The sequence below is a fragment of the Salvelinus alpinus genome, chromosome 5 (assembly GCF_045679555.1).
Source record: "Salvelinus alpinus chromosome 5, SLU_Salpinus.1, whole genome shotgun sequence".
In the NCBI taxonomy this organism is placed as follows: domain Eukaryota; kingdom Metazoa; phylum Chordata; class Actinopteri; order Salmoniformes; family Salmonidae; genus Salvelinus; species Salvelinus alpinus.
In genome coordinates this window covers 10264913-10283350 of record NC_092090.1, presented here as the reverse complement: position 1 = coordinate 10283350, position 18438 = coordinate 10264913, and the positions used below count along the sequence as shown (strand labels likewise).

At 44.6% G+C, this 18438-nt stretch overlaps 1 protein-coding gene across 6 annotated transcripts in view; it reads left to right on the top strand.

Annotated features, from left to right (window-relative positions):
- LOC139575519 (C-myc promoter-binding protein-like) overlaps positions 1-18438 on the top strand; it is a 252682-nt gene that overhangs the window by 71114 nt on the left and 163130 nt on the right. For all 6 annotated transcript variants that reach the window (XR_011674965.1, XM_071400535.1, XM_071400533.1 and 3 more), the window contains exons 6-10: positions 9294-9565; positions 10012-10078; positions 10392-10450; positions 11160-11304; positions 16540-16715. Coding sequence is in view for 5 of the 6 variants with exons in the window: in XM_071400535.1 (XP_071256636.1) it covers positions 9294-9565; positions 10012-10078; positions 10392-10450; positions 11160-11304; positions 16540-16715 (719 nt within the window). In the remaining variant the exon portion in view is untranslated. The remainder of the gene's footprint in view (positions 1-9293; positions 9566-10011; positions 10079-10391; positions 10451-11159; positions 11305-16539; positions 16716-18438) is intronic.

Here is an 18438-nt window from a genome sequence, read left to right as displayed (position 1 = left end):
TCTGAATAAAACTAATAGGACCTGAACCCAGGTCTGAATAAAACTAATAGGACCTGTACCCAGGATAGCTACGTTAGCTCCGGGCTTAAAACTAAACACGAAGCGACCAGGGGGTCAAAACAACGGCTGGCGTGCAACCACTCTGTTTGGTTCTGTCTGACTCTTGGGTGACCCAACCGTGTGTGTGGTAGGTGAGCTGTGTTTTCCTGGCCAAGGTCATAGAGACAGGCAGGAGGTCCTGGTGTCCTGCCGCTCATTCTGCACACAGACCAGGCTTCCCTTTAAACTGAGCTGGTCAGCCGTTGACCCAGACATTTACTAACACAAAGTATGAACACTTTACAGCATACAGGATAGTGCATACTGTACACACAGGCTGCCTACCCCCTGACTGAAGGCTGTTCTGTACTAGACTATACCCCCTGACTGAAGGCTGTTCTGTACTAGACTATACCCCCTGACAGAAGGCTGTTCTGTACTAGACTATACCCCCTGACAGAAGGCTGTTCTGTACTAGACTATACCCCCTGACTGAAGGCTGTTCTGTACTAGACTATACCCCCTGACTGAAGGCTGTTCTGTACTAGACTATACCCCCTGACTGAAGGCTGTTCTGTACTAGACTATACCCCCTGACTGAAGGTTGCTCTGTACTAGACTATACCCCCTGACTGAAGGCTGTTCTGTACTAGACTATACCCCCTGACTGAAGGCTGTTCTGTACTAGACTATACCCCCTGACTGAAGGCTGTTCTGTACTAGACTATACCCCCTGACTGGAGGCTGTTCTGTACTAGACTATACCCCCTGACAGAAGGCTGTTCTGTACTAGACTATACCCCCTGACTGAAGGCTGTTCTGTACTAGACTATACCCCCTGACAGGAGGCTGTTCTGTACTAGACTATACCCCCTGACTGAAGGCTGTTCTGTACTAGACTATACCCCCTGACTGAAGGCTGTTCTGTACTAGACTATACCCCCTGACTGGAGGCTGTTCTGTACTAGACTATACCCCCTGACTGGAGGCTGTTCTGTACTAGACTATACCCCCTGACTGGAGGCTGTTCTGTACTAGACTACACCCCCTGACTGGAGGCTGTTCTGTACTAGACTATACCCCCTGACTGGAGGCTGTTCTGTACTAGACTATACCCCCTGACAGAAGGCTGTTCTGTACTAGACTATACCCCCTGACTGGAGGCTGTTCTGTACTAGACTATACCCCCTGACTGGAGGCTGTTCTGTACTAGACTATACCCCCTGACTGGAGGCTGTTCTGTACTAGACTATACCCCCTTCTGGGAAAAGTTAGAAAATGACCTAAATACAGTAGGAGATCAGAAAAGCCTTTTGGCTGTGATCCAGACTGTATATTATGATGTTATGTGTAATCTGTCTCTACGAGCATAATACTGGGTTTTCATGAATCAAACTGCTCTGTGTTTGTCTCTAGGATTATGCTAGATTTAGAATGTGTAGAGAGAGAAGGTAAAAACACTGAGAGCTGGTACAAGGTCAGATATAGACAGAGAGGGTAAAGATAGAGAGAGGGTAACCTAGCATGTACAAGGTCAGATGTAGACAGAGAGGGTAAAGACAGAAAGAGGGTAACCTAGCTGGTACAAGGTCAGATGTAGACAGAGAGGGTAAAGACAGAGAGAGGGTAACCTAGCTGGTACAAGGTCAGATATAGACAGAGAGGGTAAAGACAGAGAGAGGGTAACCTAGCTGGTACAAGGTCAGATATAGACAGAGAGATGGTATAGACAGAGAGAGGGTAACCTAGCTGGTACAAGGTCAGATATAGACAGAGATGGTAAAGACAGAGAGAGGGTAACCTAGCTGGTACAAGGTCAGATGTAGACAGAGATGGTAAAGACAGAGAGAGGGTAACCTAGCTGGTACAAGGTCAGATATAGACAGAGAGGGTAAAGACAGAGAGAGGGTAACCTAGCTGGTACAAGGTCAGATATAGACAGAGAGGGTAAAGACAGAGAGAGGGTAACCTAGCTGGTACAAGGTCAGATATAGACAGAGAGGGTAAAGACAGAGAGAGGGTAACCTAGCTGGTACAAGGTCAGATATAGACAGAGAGGGTAAAGACAGAGAGAGGGTAACCTAGCTGGTACAAGGTCAGATGTAGACAGAGAGGGTAAAGACAGAGAGAGGGTAACCTAGCTGGTACAAGGTCAGATATAGACAGAGAGGGTAAAGATAGAGAGAGGGTAACCTAGCTGGTACAAGGTCAGATGTAGACAGAGAGGGTAAAGACAGAGAGAGGGTAACCTAGCTGGTACAAGGTCAGATATAGACAGAGAGGGTAAAGACAGAGAGAGGGTAACCTAGCTGGTACAAGGTCAGATATAGACAGAGAGGGTAAAGACAGAGAGAGGGTAACCTAGCTGGTACAAGGTCAGATATATCTATTGCTTTTTAAATGCTTTTTCTGCATAGAAAATGATTGGGGTGGCCTCTTAAGTCCAAAGAGGGCTCCTTGACAAGCCCCCGGCCACGCCCACCACCTAAGTCCCTTATTGATCCGGAGAAAACCCTGATTCTTATTGAAGTTTCACTGAGAAGCACGATGATTAATGGGTGATTATGGTGCACGAGATACAAGAATTACAAGACTACTGACTCTGTGTAGTTCATGTATGTTTTCCAGTCAGAGGATGAGCGGTCGGAAGTCCGTCTCATCGCTCACAGAGCACCGCTCCACGTCCTTTCCAACCGCTCTGCTAAAAACCGCTCTTCGCTCACAGGAAGAAAAAAATCTAGTCGCTCCAAATTCCCTCCATTCATTATAATCACCATTTAACCAACACTCATCTATTGTTGTGACTACCTGGACCTACCATTTAACCAACACCCATCTATTGTTGTGACTACCTGGACCTACCATTTAACCAACACCCATCTATTGTTGTGACTACCTGGATCTACCATTTAACCAACACCCATCTATTGTTGTGACTACCTGGACCTACCATTTAACCAACACCCATCTATTGTTGTGACTACCTGGACCTACCATTTAACCAAAACCCATCTATTGTTGTGACTACCTGGACCTACCATTTAACCAAAACCCATCTATTGTTGTGACTACCTGGACCTACCATTTAACCAACACCCATCTATTGTTGTGACTACCTGGACCTACCATTTAACCAACACCCATCTATTGTTGTGACTACCTGGACCTACCATTTAACCAACACCCATCTATTGTTGTGACTACCTGGACCTACCATTTAACCAACACCCATCTATTGTTGTGACTACCTGGACCTACCATTTAACCAACACCCATCTATTGTTGTGACTACCTGGACCTACCATTTAACCAACACCCATCTATTGTTGTGACTACCTGGACCTACCATTTAACCAACACCCATCTATTGTTGTGACTACCTGGACCTACCATTTAACCAACACCCATCTATTGTTGTGACTACCTGGACCTACCATTTAACCAACACTCATCTATTGTTGTGACTACCTCGACCTACCATTTAACCAACACCCATCTATTGTTGTGACTACCTGGATCTACCATTTAACCAACACCCATCATATAAACACTGAATAGGCTACATGTCATATTAAACAGTATATAAACACTCTGAATAGACTACATGTCATATTAAACAGTATATAAACACTCTGAATAGGCTACATGTCATATTAAACAGTATATTAACACTCTGAATAGGCTACATGTCATATTAAACAGTATATTAACACTGAATAGGCTACATGTCATATTAAACAGTATATTAACACTCTGAATAGGCTACATGTCATATTAAACAGCATATTAACACTGAATAGGCTACATGTCATATTAAACAGTATATTAACACTCTGAATAGGCTACATGTCATATTAAACAGTATATTAACACTGAATAGGCTACATGTCATATTAAACAGCATATTAACACTGAATAGGCTACATGTCATATTAAACAGTATATTAACACTCTGAATAGGCTACATGTCATATTAAACAGTATATTAACACTGAATAGGCTACATGTCATATTAAACAGCATATTAACACTGAATAGGCTACATGTCATATTAAACAGTATATAAACACTCTGAATAGGCTACATGTCATATTAAACAGTATATTAACACTGAATAGGCTACATGTCATATTAAACAGTATATTAACACTCTGAATAGGCTACATGTCATATTAAACAGCATATTAACACTGAATAGGCTACATGTCATATTAAACAGTATATTAACACTGAATAGGCTACATGTCATATTAAACAGCATATAAACACTCTGAATAGGCTACATGTCATATTAAACAGTATATTAACACTCTGAATAGGCTACATGTCATATTAAACAGCATATAAACACTCTGAATAGGCTACATGTCATATTAAACAGCATATTAACACTCTGAATAGGCTACATGTCATATTAAACAGTATATTAACACTGAATAGGCTACATGTCATATTAAACAGTATATTAACACTGAATAGGCTACATGTCATATTAAACAGCATATTAACACTGAATAGGCTACATGTCATATTAAACAGCATATTAACACTCTGAATAGGTTACATGTCATATTAAACAGTATATTAACACTCTGAATAGGCTACATGTCATATTAAACAGTATATAAACACTCTGAATAGGCTACATGTCATATTAAACAGTATATTAACACTCTGAATAGGCTACATGTCATATTAAACAGCATATTAACACTGAATAGGCTACATGTCATATTAAACAGTATATTAACACTCTGAATAGGTTACATGTCATATTAAACAGTATATTAACACTCTGAATAGGCTACATGTCATATTAAACAGTATATAAACACTCTGAATAGGCTACATGTCATATTAAACAGTATATTAACACTCTGAATAGGCTACATGTCATATTAAACAGTATATAAACACTCTGAATAGGCTACATGTCATATTAAACAGTATATTAACACTCTGAATAGGCTACATGTCATATTAAACAGTATATTAACACTCTGAATAGGCTACATGTCATATTAAACAGCATATTAACACCCTGAATAGGCTACATGTCATATTAAACAGCATATTAACACTCTGAATAGGCTACATGTCATATTAAACAGTATATTAACACTCTGAATAGGCTACATGTCATATTAAACAGCATATTAACACCCTGAATAGGCCACATGTCATATTAAACAGCATATTAACACTCTGAATAGGCTACATGTCATATTAAACAGTATATAAACACTCTGAATAGGCTACATGTCATATTAAACAGCATATAAACACTGAATAGGCTACATGTCATATTAAACAGTATATAAACACTGAATAGGCTACATGTCATATTAAACAGCATATAAACACTGAATAGGCTACATGTCATATTAAACAGCATATTAACACTCTGAATAGGCTACATGTCATATTAAACAGCATATTAACACTCTGAATAGGCTACATGTCATATTAAACAGCATATAAACACTGAATAGGCTACATGTCATATTAAACAGCATATTAACACTCTGAATAGGCTACATGTCATATTAAACAGTATATTAACACTCTGAATAGGCTACATGTCATATTAAACAGCATATTAACACCCTGAATAGGCCACATGTCATATTAAACAGCATATTAACACTCTGAATAGGCTACATGTCATATTAAACAGTATATAAACACTGAATAGGCTACATGTCATATTAAACAGCATATTAACACTCTGAATAGGCTACATGTCATATTAAACAGTATATTAACACTGAATAGGCTACATGTCATATTAAACAGCATATTAACACTCTGAATAGGCTACATGTCATATTAAACAGCATATTAACACCCTGAATAGGCTACATGTCATATTAAACAGTATATAAACACTCTGAATAGGCTACATGTCATATTAAACAGCATATTAACACTGAATAGGCTACATGTCATATTAAACAGTATATAAACACTGAATAGGCTACATGTCATATTAAACAGTATATTAACACTCTGAATAGGTTACATGTCATATTAAACAGCATATTAACACTCTGAATAGGCTACATGTCATATTAAACAGCATATTAACACTCTGAATAGGCTACATGTCATATTAAACAGCATATTAACACTCTGAATAGGCTACATGTCATATTAAACAGCATATTAACACTCTGAATAGGCTACATGTCATATTAAACAGCATATTAACACTGAATAGGCTACATGTCAGATTTCAGATTCCACCGTGATTCTTTAGTTGTGGACACTACATCACCACACTCCCTCTCTTCTTTAGTTGTGGACACTACATCACCACACTCCCTCTCTTCTTTAGTAGTGGACACTACATCACCACACTCCCTCTCTTCTTTAGTTGTGGACACTACATCACCACACTCCCTCTCTTCTTTAGTTGTGGACACTACATCACCACACTCCCTCTCTTCTTTAGTAGTGGACACTACATCACCACACTCCCTCTCTTCTTTAGTTGTGGACACTACATCACCACACTCCCTCTCTTCTTTAGTAGTGGACACTACATCACCACACTCCCTCTCTTCTTTAGTTGTGGACACTACATCACCACACTCCCTCTCTTCTTTAGTAGTGGACACTACATCACCACACTCCCTCTCTTCTTTAGTTGTGGACACTACATCACCACACTCCCTCTCTTCTTTAGTAGTGGACACTACATCACCACACTCCCTCTCTTCTTTAGTAGTGGACACTACATCACCCCACTCCCTCTCTTCTTTAGTAGTGGACACTACATCACCACACCCCCTCTCTTCTTTAGTTGTGGACACTACATCACCACACTCCCTCTCTTCTTTAGTAGTGGACACTACATCACCTCACCCCCTCTCTTCTTTAGTAGTGGACACTACATCACCACACTCCCTCTCTTCTTAAGTCGTGGACACTACATCACCACACTCCCTCTCTTCTTTAGTAGTAGACACTACATCACCACACTCCCTCTCTTCTTTAGTTGTGGACACTACATCACCACACTCCCTCTCTTCTTTAGTAGTGGACACTACATCACCCCACTCCCTCTCTTCTTTAGTAGTGGACACTACATCACCACACTCCCTCTCTTCTTTAGTTGTGGACACTACATCACCCCACTCCCTCTCTTCTTTAGTAGTGGACACTACATCACCACACTCCCTCTCTTCTTTAGTTGTGGACACTACATCACCACACTCCCTCTCTTCTTTAGTTGTGGACACTACATCACCACACTCCCTCTCTTCTTTAGTAGTGGACACTACATCACCACACTCCCTCTCTTCTTTTGTTGTGGACACTACATCACCACACTCCCTCTCTTCTTTAGTAGTGTACACTACATCACCACACTCCCTCTCTTCTTTAGTAGTGGACACTACATCACCACACTCCCTCTCTTCTTTAGTAGTGGACACTACATCACCACACTCCCTCTCTTCTTTAGTAGTGGACACTACATCACCACACTCCCTCTCTTCTTTAGTAGTGGACACTACATCACCACACTCCCTCTCTTCTTTAGTAGTGGACACTACATCACCACACTCCCTCTCTTCTTTAGTAGTGGACACTACATCACCACACTCCCTCTCTTCTTTAGTAGTGGACACTACATCACCACACTCCCTCTCTTCTTTAGTAGTGGACACTACATCACCACACTCCCTCTCTTCTTTAGTAGTGGACACTACATCACCACACTCCCTCTCTTCTTTAGTAGTGGACACTACATCACCACACTCCCTCTCTTCTTTAGTAGTGGACACTACATCACCACACTCCCTCTCTTCTTTAGTAGTGGACACTACATCACCACACTCCCTCTCTTCTTTAGTAGTGGACACTACATCACCACACTCCCTCTCTTCTTTAGTAGTGGACACTACATCACCACACTCCCTCTCTTCTTTAGTAGTGGACACTACATCACCACACTCCCTCTTCTTTAGTAGTGGACACTACATCACCACACTCCCTCTTCTTTAGTAGTGGACACTACATCACCACACTCCCTCTTCTTTAGTAGTGGACACTACATCACCACACTCCCTCTCTTCTTTAGTAGTGGACACTACATCACCACACTCCCTCTCTTCTTTAGTAGTGGACACCACATCACCACACTCCCTCTCTTCTTTAGTAGTGGACACTACATCACCACACTCCCTCTCTTCTTTAGTTGTGGACACTACATCACCACACTCCCTCTCTTCTTTAGTAGTGGACACTACATCACCACACTCCCTCTCTTCTTTAGTAGTGGACACTACATCACCACACTCCCTCTCTTCTTTAGTAGTGGACACTACATCACCACACTCCCTCTCTTCTATAGTAGTGGACACTACATCACCACACTCCCTCTCTTCTTTAGTAGTGGACACTACATCACCACACTCCCTCTCTTTAGTAGTGGACACTACATCACCACACTCCCTCTTTCTTTAGTAGTGGACACTACATCACCACACTCCCTCTCTTCTTTAGTAGTGGACACTACATCACCACACTCCCTCTCTTTAGTAGTGGACACTACATCACCACACTCCCTCTCTTCTTTAGTAGTGGACACTACATCACCACACTCCCTCTCTTCTTTAGTAGTGGACACTACATCACCACACTCCCTCTCTTCTTTAGTAGTGGACACTACATCACCACACTCCCTCTCTTTAGTAGTGGACACTACATCACCACACTCCCTCTTTCTTTAGTAGTGGACACTACATCACCACACTCCCTCTCTTCTTTAGTAGTGGACACTACATCACCACACTCCCTCTCTTTAGTAGTGGACACTACATCACCACACTCCCTCTCTTCTTTAGTAGTGGACACTACATCACCACACTCCCTCTCTTGCTCTTGGTTCCTTCTCATCTTTATAAGTGATTTAACACCTGTGTGTTTTATCAGTTTCTTTTTGAACATATTTAGTGACCTCCATGACAGTAGCTAAAGCAAGGGGCTATAGCAGCACACAAGTATACTATACAAATGCATGCTGGGACGGGCATGCCCTGAGCTCATGTAGTGTGCTCTCCAGCCTTTGGGAAAGTCGCTCCGCGCTCCAGTCAAATTGAACACCCTCCACTACTCGCTCCAGCTCCTCGCTCCACTCGACTGACGTTCTCTGGTTCCAGTCAGCTGTATGGCAACAGATACATATGTGCCCCTATATCTATGTACTAATGGATCCATCCTGACGTGTATCTGTTTCCTCATCCCAGGTGTACGGTGCAGCCATCCAGTTCTACGAGCCCTACTCCCAGGACTGTCTGACCGACCAGCAGCGCTCTCAGCTGGGTCTGCCGGGGCTGGACCACGGGCCTTCTTCCCCAGCCACCTCCCCCTCCACCCCAGCTCCGGGCCCCAGGGCGCTACACACCAACAAGTGTATCTGTTTGCTGTCTCACTGGCCCTTCTTTGACGCCTTCCGCAAGTTCCTCACCTTCCTCTATCGATACTCCATCTCTGGACCTCACACCCTGCCCATCGAGAAGTGAGCACCGTGTGAATTATATATATTATGACACAGCAGACATTTGTGGTATCAACTGCAGCACTTGAACCCATTGGCCTTGGTGTTGCTAGGACCATGCTGAGCCACTGTCCTTTATAAGTACACATCCTGTGTTATCTGACAGCTTTGTATAGGACATGCACCATACCCAGGCACTTTGTACATAGATATACTGTAGACACACTCCCTAGATGATTGAACAGTTCCAAATGGTATCCAGTCCACTAAATAAACACCAGAGGCTATGTTTAGATCAAGTGTTTGCTGACAGTTCAACAGGGCATTGTTTTGGTCAGGTGGCAGTGTAATGACAGAACTCTATGTAAATCTACCCCCCTGTCCCAGGCGGTGTGAGGACAGATTAGACTCACCTCCTCCTCAGGGTTATTTCTGACCTCATGTCCTGTAACTCTTCTTCCTGTCAGGCACATCTCCCACTTCATGCACAAGGTCCCCTTCCCCTCCTCCCAGAGGCCCAGGATACTGGTGCAGGTGAGTTAAGGTGTCCATGGTGCTGGTAGCCATGTAATGTCTGTGGTTTCTGTCAGTGTGTGTCTATATTCACTACTAAACCATGTCTGACTCTGTCTTGATCATAATCATCATTCTTTTAATAGTGTTTTTCTCAAAGTTATTGTATTGAGGTAACGTACCTCTTCTAGCACCAATCTCTGGAAACAGAGACACTACTGGTTATATGGGAGTCTTTGATAACAGCCACCTGTGAAATGAAGCATGGCAGCCATTTTGTGCCAGACCTGTCCCCACCACACTATACCTGTGGTAATGTGTTGACATTCCCCAGCTCTCTCCTCACGACAGCCTGATGTTGAGCCAGCCTGTGTCCTCCCCTCTACCACTCAGGTAAGACAGGTATCATATACACTGAGTGTACAAAACATTATGAACACCTTCCTAATATTGACTTGCACAACCCCCCTCCCCCCTTTTGCCCTCAATTTGTCTGGGGATAGACTTTACACTCCAATGCTTCCCACAGTTGTGTCAAGTTGGCCGGATGTCCATTGTGTGGTGGACCATTCTTGATACACACAGGAAATTGTTGAGCGTGAAAACTCCAGCGGTGTTGCTGTTCTTGACACTCTCAAACCGATGCGCTTGGCACCTACTACCATACCCCGTTCAAAGGAACTTAAATCTTTTGTCTTGTCCATTCACCCTCTTGTTGAATGGCACACATACACAATCCATGACTCAATTGTCTTTAACCGGTCTCCTCCCCTTCATCTACACTGATTGAAGTGGATTTAACAGGTGTATATCATAATAAGAACAGTAGTGGTCCTATAGTAGTACCTTGAGGAACTCCAAAACATACCTTTAGATTGGTTTAAAGAATTGGACGAAGGTTTGGTGACTGCTGGTGAAGTTCATGGTATTATTTATGGTATGATTAATTGATGGTATGGTTATTTTATGGTTATTTTATGGTATTAGTTATGGTATGGTTATTGTATGGTTATTTTATGGTATTAGTTATGGTATGATTAATTTATGGTATGTGTTATGATAGTGATGTAGTGTGTTAATCTCTTCTATGGCTGTGCTCCAGTGGTGGTCGGTTCTCCATACTGCTGCAGAACCTCGGTCCGGAGAATGCTATAACGCTCCTGGTGTTTGCTGTGACAGAACATAAGATCCTGGTCCACTCTCTACGGCCCGCTGTTCTGACCAGTGTCACTGAGGCTCTGGTGGCTGTGAGTACCTCAGATATCAGCTGTTTAACACTATAGAACCTCAGATATCAGCTGTTTAACACTATATTACCTCAGATATCAGCTGTTTAACACTATAGTACCTCAGATATCAGCTGTTTAACACTATAGTACCTCAGATATCAGCTGTTTAACACTATAGAACCTCAGATATCAGCTGTTTAACACTGTAGTACCTCAGATATCAGCTGTTTAACACTGTAGTACCTCAGATATCAGCTGTTTAACACTATAGTACCTCAGATATCAGCTGTTTAACACTATAGAACCTCAGATATCAGCTGTTTAACACTATAGAACCTCAGATATCAGCTGTTTAACACTATATTACCTCAGATATCAGCTGTTTAACACTATAGAACCTCAGATATCAGCTGTTTAACACTATAGTACCTCAGATATCAGCTGTTTAACACTATAGAACCTCAGATATCAGCTGTTTAACACTATAGTACCTCAGATATCAGCTGTTTAACACTATAGTACCTCAGATATCAGCTGTGTAACACTATAGAACCTCAGATATCAGCTGTTTAACATTATAGTACCTCAGATATCAGCTGTTTAACACTATAGAACCTCAGATATCAGCTGTTTAACACTATATTACCTCAGATATCAGCTGTTTAACACTATAGTACCTCAGATATCAGCTGTTTAACACTATAGAACCTCAGATATCAGCTGTTTAACACTATATTACCTCAGATATCAGCTGTTTAACACTATATTACCTCAGATATCAGCTGTTTAACACTATAGAACCTCAGATATCAGCTGTTTAACACTATATTACCTCAGATATCAGCTGTTTAACACTATAGTACCTCAGATATCAGCTGTTTAACACTATAGAACCTCAGATATCAGCTGTTTAACACTATAGTACCTCAGATATCAGCTGTTTAACACTATAGTACCTCAGATATCAGCTGTTTAACACTATACTACCTCAGATATCAGCTGTTTAACACTATAGTACCTCAGATATCAGCTGTTTAACACTATAGAACCTCAGATATCAGCTGTTTAACACTATATTACCTCAGATATCAGCTGTTTAACACTATAGTACCTCAGATATCAGCTGTTTAACACTATACTACCTCAGATATCAGCTGTTTAACACTATACTACCTCAGATATCAGCTGTTTAACACTATAGTACCTCAGATATCAGCTGTTTAACACTATATTACCTCAGATATCAGCTGTTTAACACTATAGTACCTCAGATATCAGCTGTTTAACACTATATTACCTCAGATATCAGCTGTTTAACACTATAGTACCTCAGATATCAGCTGTTTAACACTATAGTCCCTCAGGTATCAGTTGTTTAAATCTTTAGGACTTTTAGTAGTAGCTTGTGGTTTTAGTAGGTAGTTTAAATAATTAGCTATGGCAGTTTGATAGTAGAAGTTAAATAATTAGCTATGGCAGTTTGTTAGTGTAACGGCGGTCGCTCTCCTCATCCTCGGATGAGGTGAGGAGAGAAGGATCTTCAGACCAAAACGCAGGCTCAGGGAAATAAGCCATCTTTATTATAAATTACGATGGCACACGAAACGAAACAAAACACTTTCCAAACTACAAAATAACAAAACGACGTTGACGAGACCTGAACATAAACTTACATAACTAAACATAAACTTACGTACAGGTAACAGACGACATCGAAACGAACAACCGAAACAATCCCGTATGGTGTAAGACATAACACAGACACAGGAGACAATCACCCACAACGAACACTGTGACAACGCCTACCTAAATATGACTCTTAATTAGAGGAACGCCAAACACCTGCCTCTAATTAAGAGCCATACCAGGTAACCCAAAACCAACACAGAAACAGAAAACATAGAATGCCCACCCAACCTCACGTCCTGACCAACTAACACACAAAAACTAACAGAAATAGGTCAGGAACGTGACAGTACCCCCCCCACAAGGTGCGAACTCCGGACGCACCAGCACAAAGTCTAGGGGAGGGTCTGGGTGGGCATCTAACCACGGTGGTGGCTCAGGCTCCGGGCGCGGTTCCCACCCCACCATAATCCATCCTAGCCCCCTCCCTTCAAGAATGTCCACCCTCTTACTTCCCCCACAAAATCCTCCTAATAACATATCTAATAATGACAATACCGGGACAGAGAGATAAACCAAGACAGAGGGATAGATAAGACTATAGAGGTAGATAAAGATAGAGAGGGAGATCAGGATAGAGGGGCAACTCCGGACTGAAAGGCAGCTCCGGACAGAGAGACAGCTCTGGACTGATGGGCAGTTCTGGGTATTTAGCCTTTTCAGGCTGAAGGGTAGCTCATGGCTGACTGACGAATCTCGACGCTCATGGCTGGCTGACGGCTCTCGACGCTCATGGCAGGCTGACGGCTCTCGACGCTCATGGCAGGCTGACGGCTCTCGACGCTCATGGCAGGCTGACGGCTCTCGACGCTCATGGCTCTCTGACGGCTCTGGCTGCTCATGGCTCTCTGACGGCTCTGGCTGCTCATGGCTCTCTGACGGCTCTGGCTGCTCATGGCTCTCTGACGGCTCTGGCTGCTCATGGCTCTCTGACGGCTCTGGCTGCTCATGGCTCGCTGGCGGCTCTGGCAGATCCTGTCTGGTTGGCGGCTCTGGCAGATCCTGTCTGGTTGGCGGCTCTGGCAGATCCTGTCTGGTTGGCGGCTCTGGCAGATCCTGTCTGGTTGGCGGCTCTGGCAGATCCTGTCTGGTTGGCGGCTCTGGCAGATCCTGTCTGGTTGGCGGCTCTGGCAGATCCTGTCTGGTTGGCGGCTCTGGCAGATCCTGTCTGGTTGGCGGCTCTGGCAGATCCTGTCTGGCTGACGGCTCTAGCGGCTCCTGTCTGGCTGATGGCTCTAGCGGCTCCTGTCTGGCTGACGGCTCTGTAGGCTCATGGCAGACGGGCGGCTTTGCAGGCTCATGGCAGACGGGCGGCTTTGCAGGCTCCTGGCAGACGGATGGCTCAGACGGCGCTGGGGAGACGGATGGCTCAGATGGCGCTGGGGAGACGGATGGCTCAGATGGCGCTGGGGAGACGGATGGCTCAGATGGCGCTGGGGAGACGGATGGCTCAGATGGCGCTGGGGAGACGGATGGCTCAGATGGCGCTGGGGAGACGGATGGCTCAGATGGCGCTGGTGAGACGGATGGCTCTGGCCGGATACGGCGCACTGTAGACCTGGTGCGTGGTGCCGGAACTGGAGGCACCGTGCTAATGATAAGCACCTTCCTACTAGTGCGGGGAGCAGGGACAGGGCACACTGTATTCTCAAAGCCTACTCTATCCCTGATGCGTGGTACCGGCACTGGTGACACCGGGCTGAGGACAAGCACATCAGGATTAGTAGGGGGAGAAGATACAGTGGGTTCAGGGCTCTGGAGACGCACAGGTAGCTTAGTGCGTGGGGCCGGAACTGGAGGCACCGGGCTAGATACACGCACTACAGGGAGAGTGCGTGGAGGAGGAACAGGGCTCAGGATACGCACTGGTAGCCTAGTGCGTAGTGTAGACACTGTAGGTACTAGGCTGGGGCGGGGAGGTGGTGCCGGAAATACCGGACCGTGGAGGCGTACTGGCACTCTTGAGCATTGAGCTTGCCCAACCTTACCTGGTTGAATACTCCCGGTTGCCCGACCAGTGCGGGGAGGTGGAATAACCCGCACCGGGCTATGTAGGCGAACCGGGGAAACCATGCGTAAGGCAGGTGCCATGTATGCCGGCCCGAGGAGACGCACTGGAGACCAGACGCGTTGAGCCGGCCTCATGACACCTGGCTCAATACTCAATCTAGCCCTACCAGTGCGGGGAGGTGGAATAACCCGCACTGGGCTATGCACTCGTACAGGAGACACCGTGCGCTCTACTGCGTAACACGGCGCCTGCCCGTACTCCCGCTCTCCACGGTAAGCCTGGGAAGTGGGCGCAGGTCTCCTACCTGCCCTTGGCCCACTATCTCCTAGCCCCCCCCCAAGAAATTTTTGGGAATTACTTACGGGCTTTTTCGGCTTCCGTGCCAGACGCGTTCCCTCATAGCTCCGGTTCCTCTCCCAGGTAGCCTCTGCTCTCCTCAATGCCTCCACCTGTTCCCATGGGAGGCGATCCCTCCCAGCCAGGATCTCCTCCCAAGTGTAGCAACCCTTTCCATCCAAAACATCGTCCCATGTCCATTGCTCCTTTCTCTCCTGTCCCTTACTCCGTTTCGTTTTCCCTTGCCGCTTGGTCTTAGCGTGTTGGTGGGTGATTCTGTAACGGCGGTCGCTCTCCTCATCCTCGGATGAGGTGAGGAGAGAAGGATCTTCAGACCAAAACGCAGGCTCAGGGAAATAAGCCATCTTTATTATAAATTACGATGGCACACGAAACGAAACAAAACACTTTCCAAACTACAAAATAACAAAACGACGTTGACGAGACCTGAACATAAACTTACATAACTAAACATAAACTTACGTACAGGTAACAGACGACATCGAAACGAACAACCGAAACAATCCCGTATGGTGTAAGACATAACACAGACACAGGAGACAATCACCCACAACGAACACTGTGACAACGCCTACCTAAATATGACTCTTAATTAGAGGAACGCCAAACACCTGCCTCTAATTAAGAGCCATACCAGGTAACCCAAAACCAACACAGAAACAGAAAACATAGAATGCCCACCCAACCTCACGTCCTGACCAACTAACACACAAAAACTAACAGAAATAGGTCAGGAACGTGACAGTTAGTAGGTTTTAAATAATTAGCTATGGCAGTTTGATAGTAGAAGTTAAATAATTAGCTATGGCAGTTTGATAGTAGAAGTTAAATAATTAGCTATGGCAGTTTGATAGTAGCGTTTAAATAATTAGCTATGGCAGTTTGATAGTAGAAGTTAAATAATTAGCTATGGCAGTTTGATAGTAGGGTTTAAATAATTAGCTATGGCAGTTTGATAGTAGGGTTTAAATAATTAGCTATGGCAGTTTGATAGTAGAAGTTAAATAATTAGCTATGGCAGTTTGATAGTAGAAGTTAAATAATTAGCTATGACAGTTTGTTAGTATTTTTAGTAGTAGCTAAGCAATTGCAGTATTGGTAATGTCTCTGGGTTTTGACAGTAGTTTTAAAGGTTCCGTTTCCTGATTTGACCTCCCTCCCTCCCTCTCTCTTTCTCTCCTCCTATCTCTCCTCCTCAGATGATCTTCCCATTCCACTGGCCGTGTCCGTACATCCCTCTGTGCCCGCTGGCCCTAGCAGGAGTCCTCTCCGCCCCCTGCCCCTTCATTGTGGGTGTCGACTCACGTTACTTTGACCTTTACGACCCCCCGCTGGACGTCAGCTGTGTCGACCTCGACACAAACACCATCTCCCAGTAAGCACAGCTTCTTCTGACACAAACACCATCTCCCAGTAAGCATTGCGGCGACTACCAACCCCCTGTTTTGTACTGGAATGGGATGGGATTAAATAGAATGGAATATACTAAAGTTTTCTATCCATACAATGTGTAAATTCTCTTTTTTGAGTACAGATCCCCAACACAGCATTTTTTTTATGTATCCTTTATTTAACTAGGCAAGTCAGTTAAGAACAAATTCTTACTTACAATGACAGCCTAGGAACAGTGGGTTAACTGCCTTGTTCGGGGGTAGAAAAACAGATTTTTACCTTGTCAGCTCGGGGATTCGATCTAGCAACCTTCCGGTTACTAGTCCAACGTTGCTAGTCCAACGCTCTAACCACTAGGCTACCTGCCGCACTTTGTGACTATAGCTTTCTGCTCAGTCCCCAACCAACTCTCACAGAATGACTCTCCAAGACTCTCCAAGACTCTCCACTTAGCTAACGGGCTTAGAACAATACAGGGTCAACCATAGTGAAGGGCCTCCATCCACTTAGCTAACGGGCTTAGAACAGTACAGGGTCAACCATAGTGAAGGTCCTCCATCCACTTAGCTAACGGGCTGAGAACAGTACAGGGTCAACCATAGTGAAGGTCCTCCATCCACTTAGCTAACGGGCTGAGAACAGTACAGGGTCAACCATAGTGAAGGACCTCCATCCACTTAGCTAACGGGCTGAGAACAGTACAGGGTCAACCATAGTGAAGGTCCCCCATCCACTTAGCTAACGGGCTGAGAACAGTACAGGGTCAACCATAGTGAAGGACCTCCATCCACTTAGCTAACGGGCTGAGAACAGTACAGGGTCAACCATAGTGAAGGTCCTCCATCCACTTAGCTAACGGGCTGAGAACAGTACAGGGTCAACCATAGTGAAGGACCTCCATCCACTTAGCTAACGGGCTGAGAACAGTACAGGGTCAACCATAGTGAAGGACCTCCATCCACTTAGCTAACGGGCTGAGAACAGTACAGGGTCAACCATAGTGAAGGTCCCCCATCCACTTAGCTAACGGGCTGAGAACAGTACAGGGTCAACCATAGTGAAGGACCTCCATCCACTTAGCTAACGGGCTGAGAACAGTACAGGGTCAACCATAGTGAAGGGCCTCCATCCACTTAGCTAACGGGCTGAGAACAGTACAGGGTCAACCATAGTAAAGGGCCTCCATCCACTTAGCTAACGGGCTGAGAACAGTACAGGGTCAACCATAGTGAAGGTCCTCCATCCACTTAGCTAACGGGCTGAGAACAGTACAGGGTCAACCATAGTGAAGGTCCTCCATCCACTTAGCTAACGGGCTGAGAACAGTACAGGGTCAACCATAGTGAAGGACCTCCATCCACTTAGCTAACGGGCTGAGAACAGTACAGGGCCAACCATAGTGAAGGACCTCCATCCACTTAGCTAACGGGCTGAGAACAGTACAGGGTCAACCATAGTGAAGGTCCTCCATCCACTTAGCTAACGGGCTGAGAACAGTACAGGGCCAACCATAGTGAAGGACCTCCATCCACTTAGCTAACGGGCTGAGAACAGTACAGGGTCAACCATAGTGAAGGACCTCCATCCACTTAGCTAACGGGCTGAGAACAGTACAGGGTCAACCATAGTGAAGGTCCTCCATCCACTTAGCTAACGGGCTGAGAACAGTACAGGGCCAACCATAGTGAAGGACCTCCATCCACTTA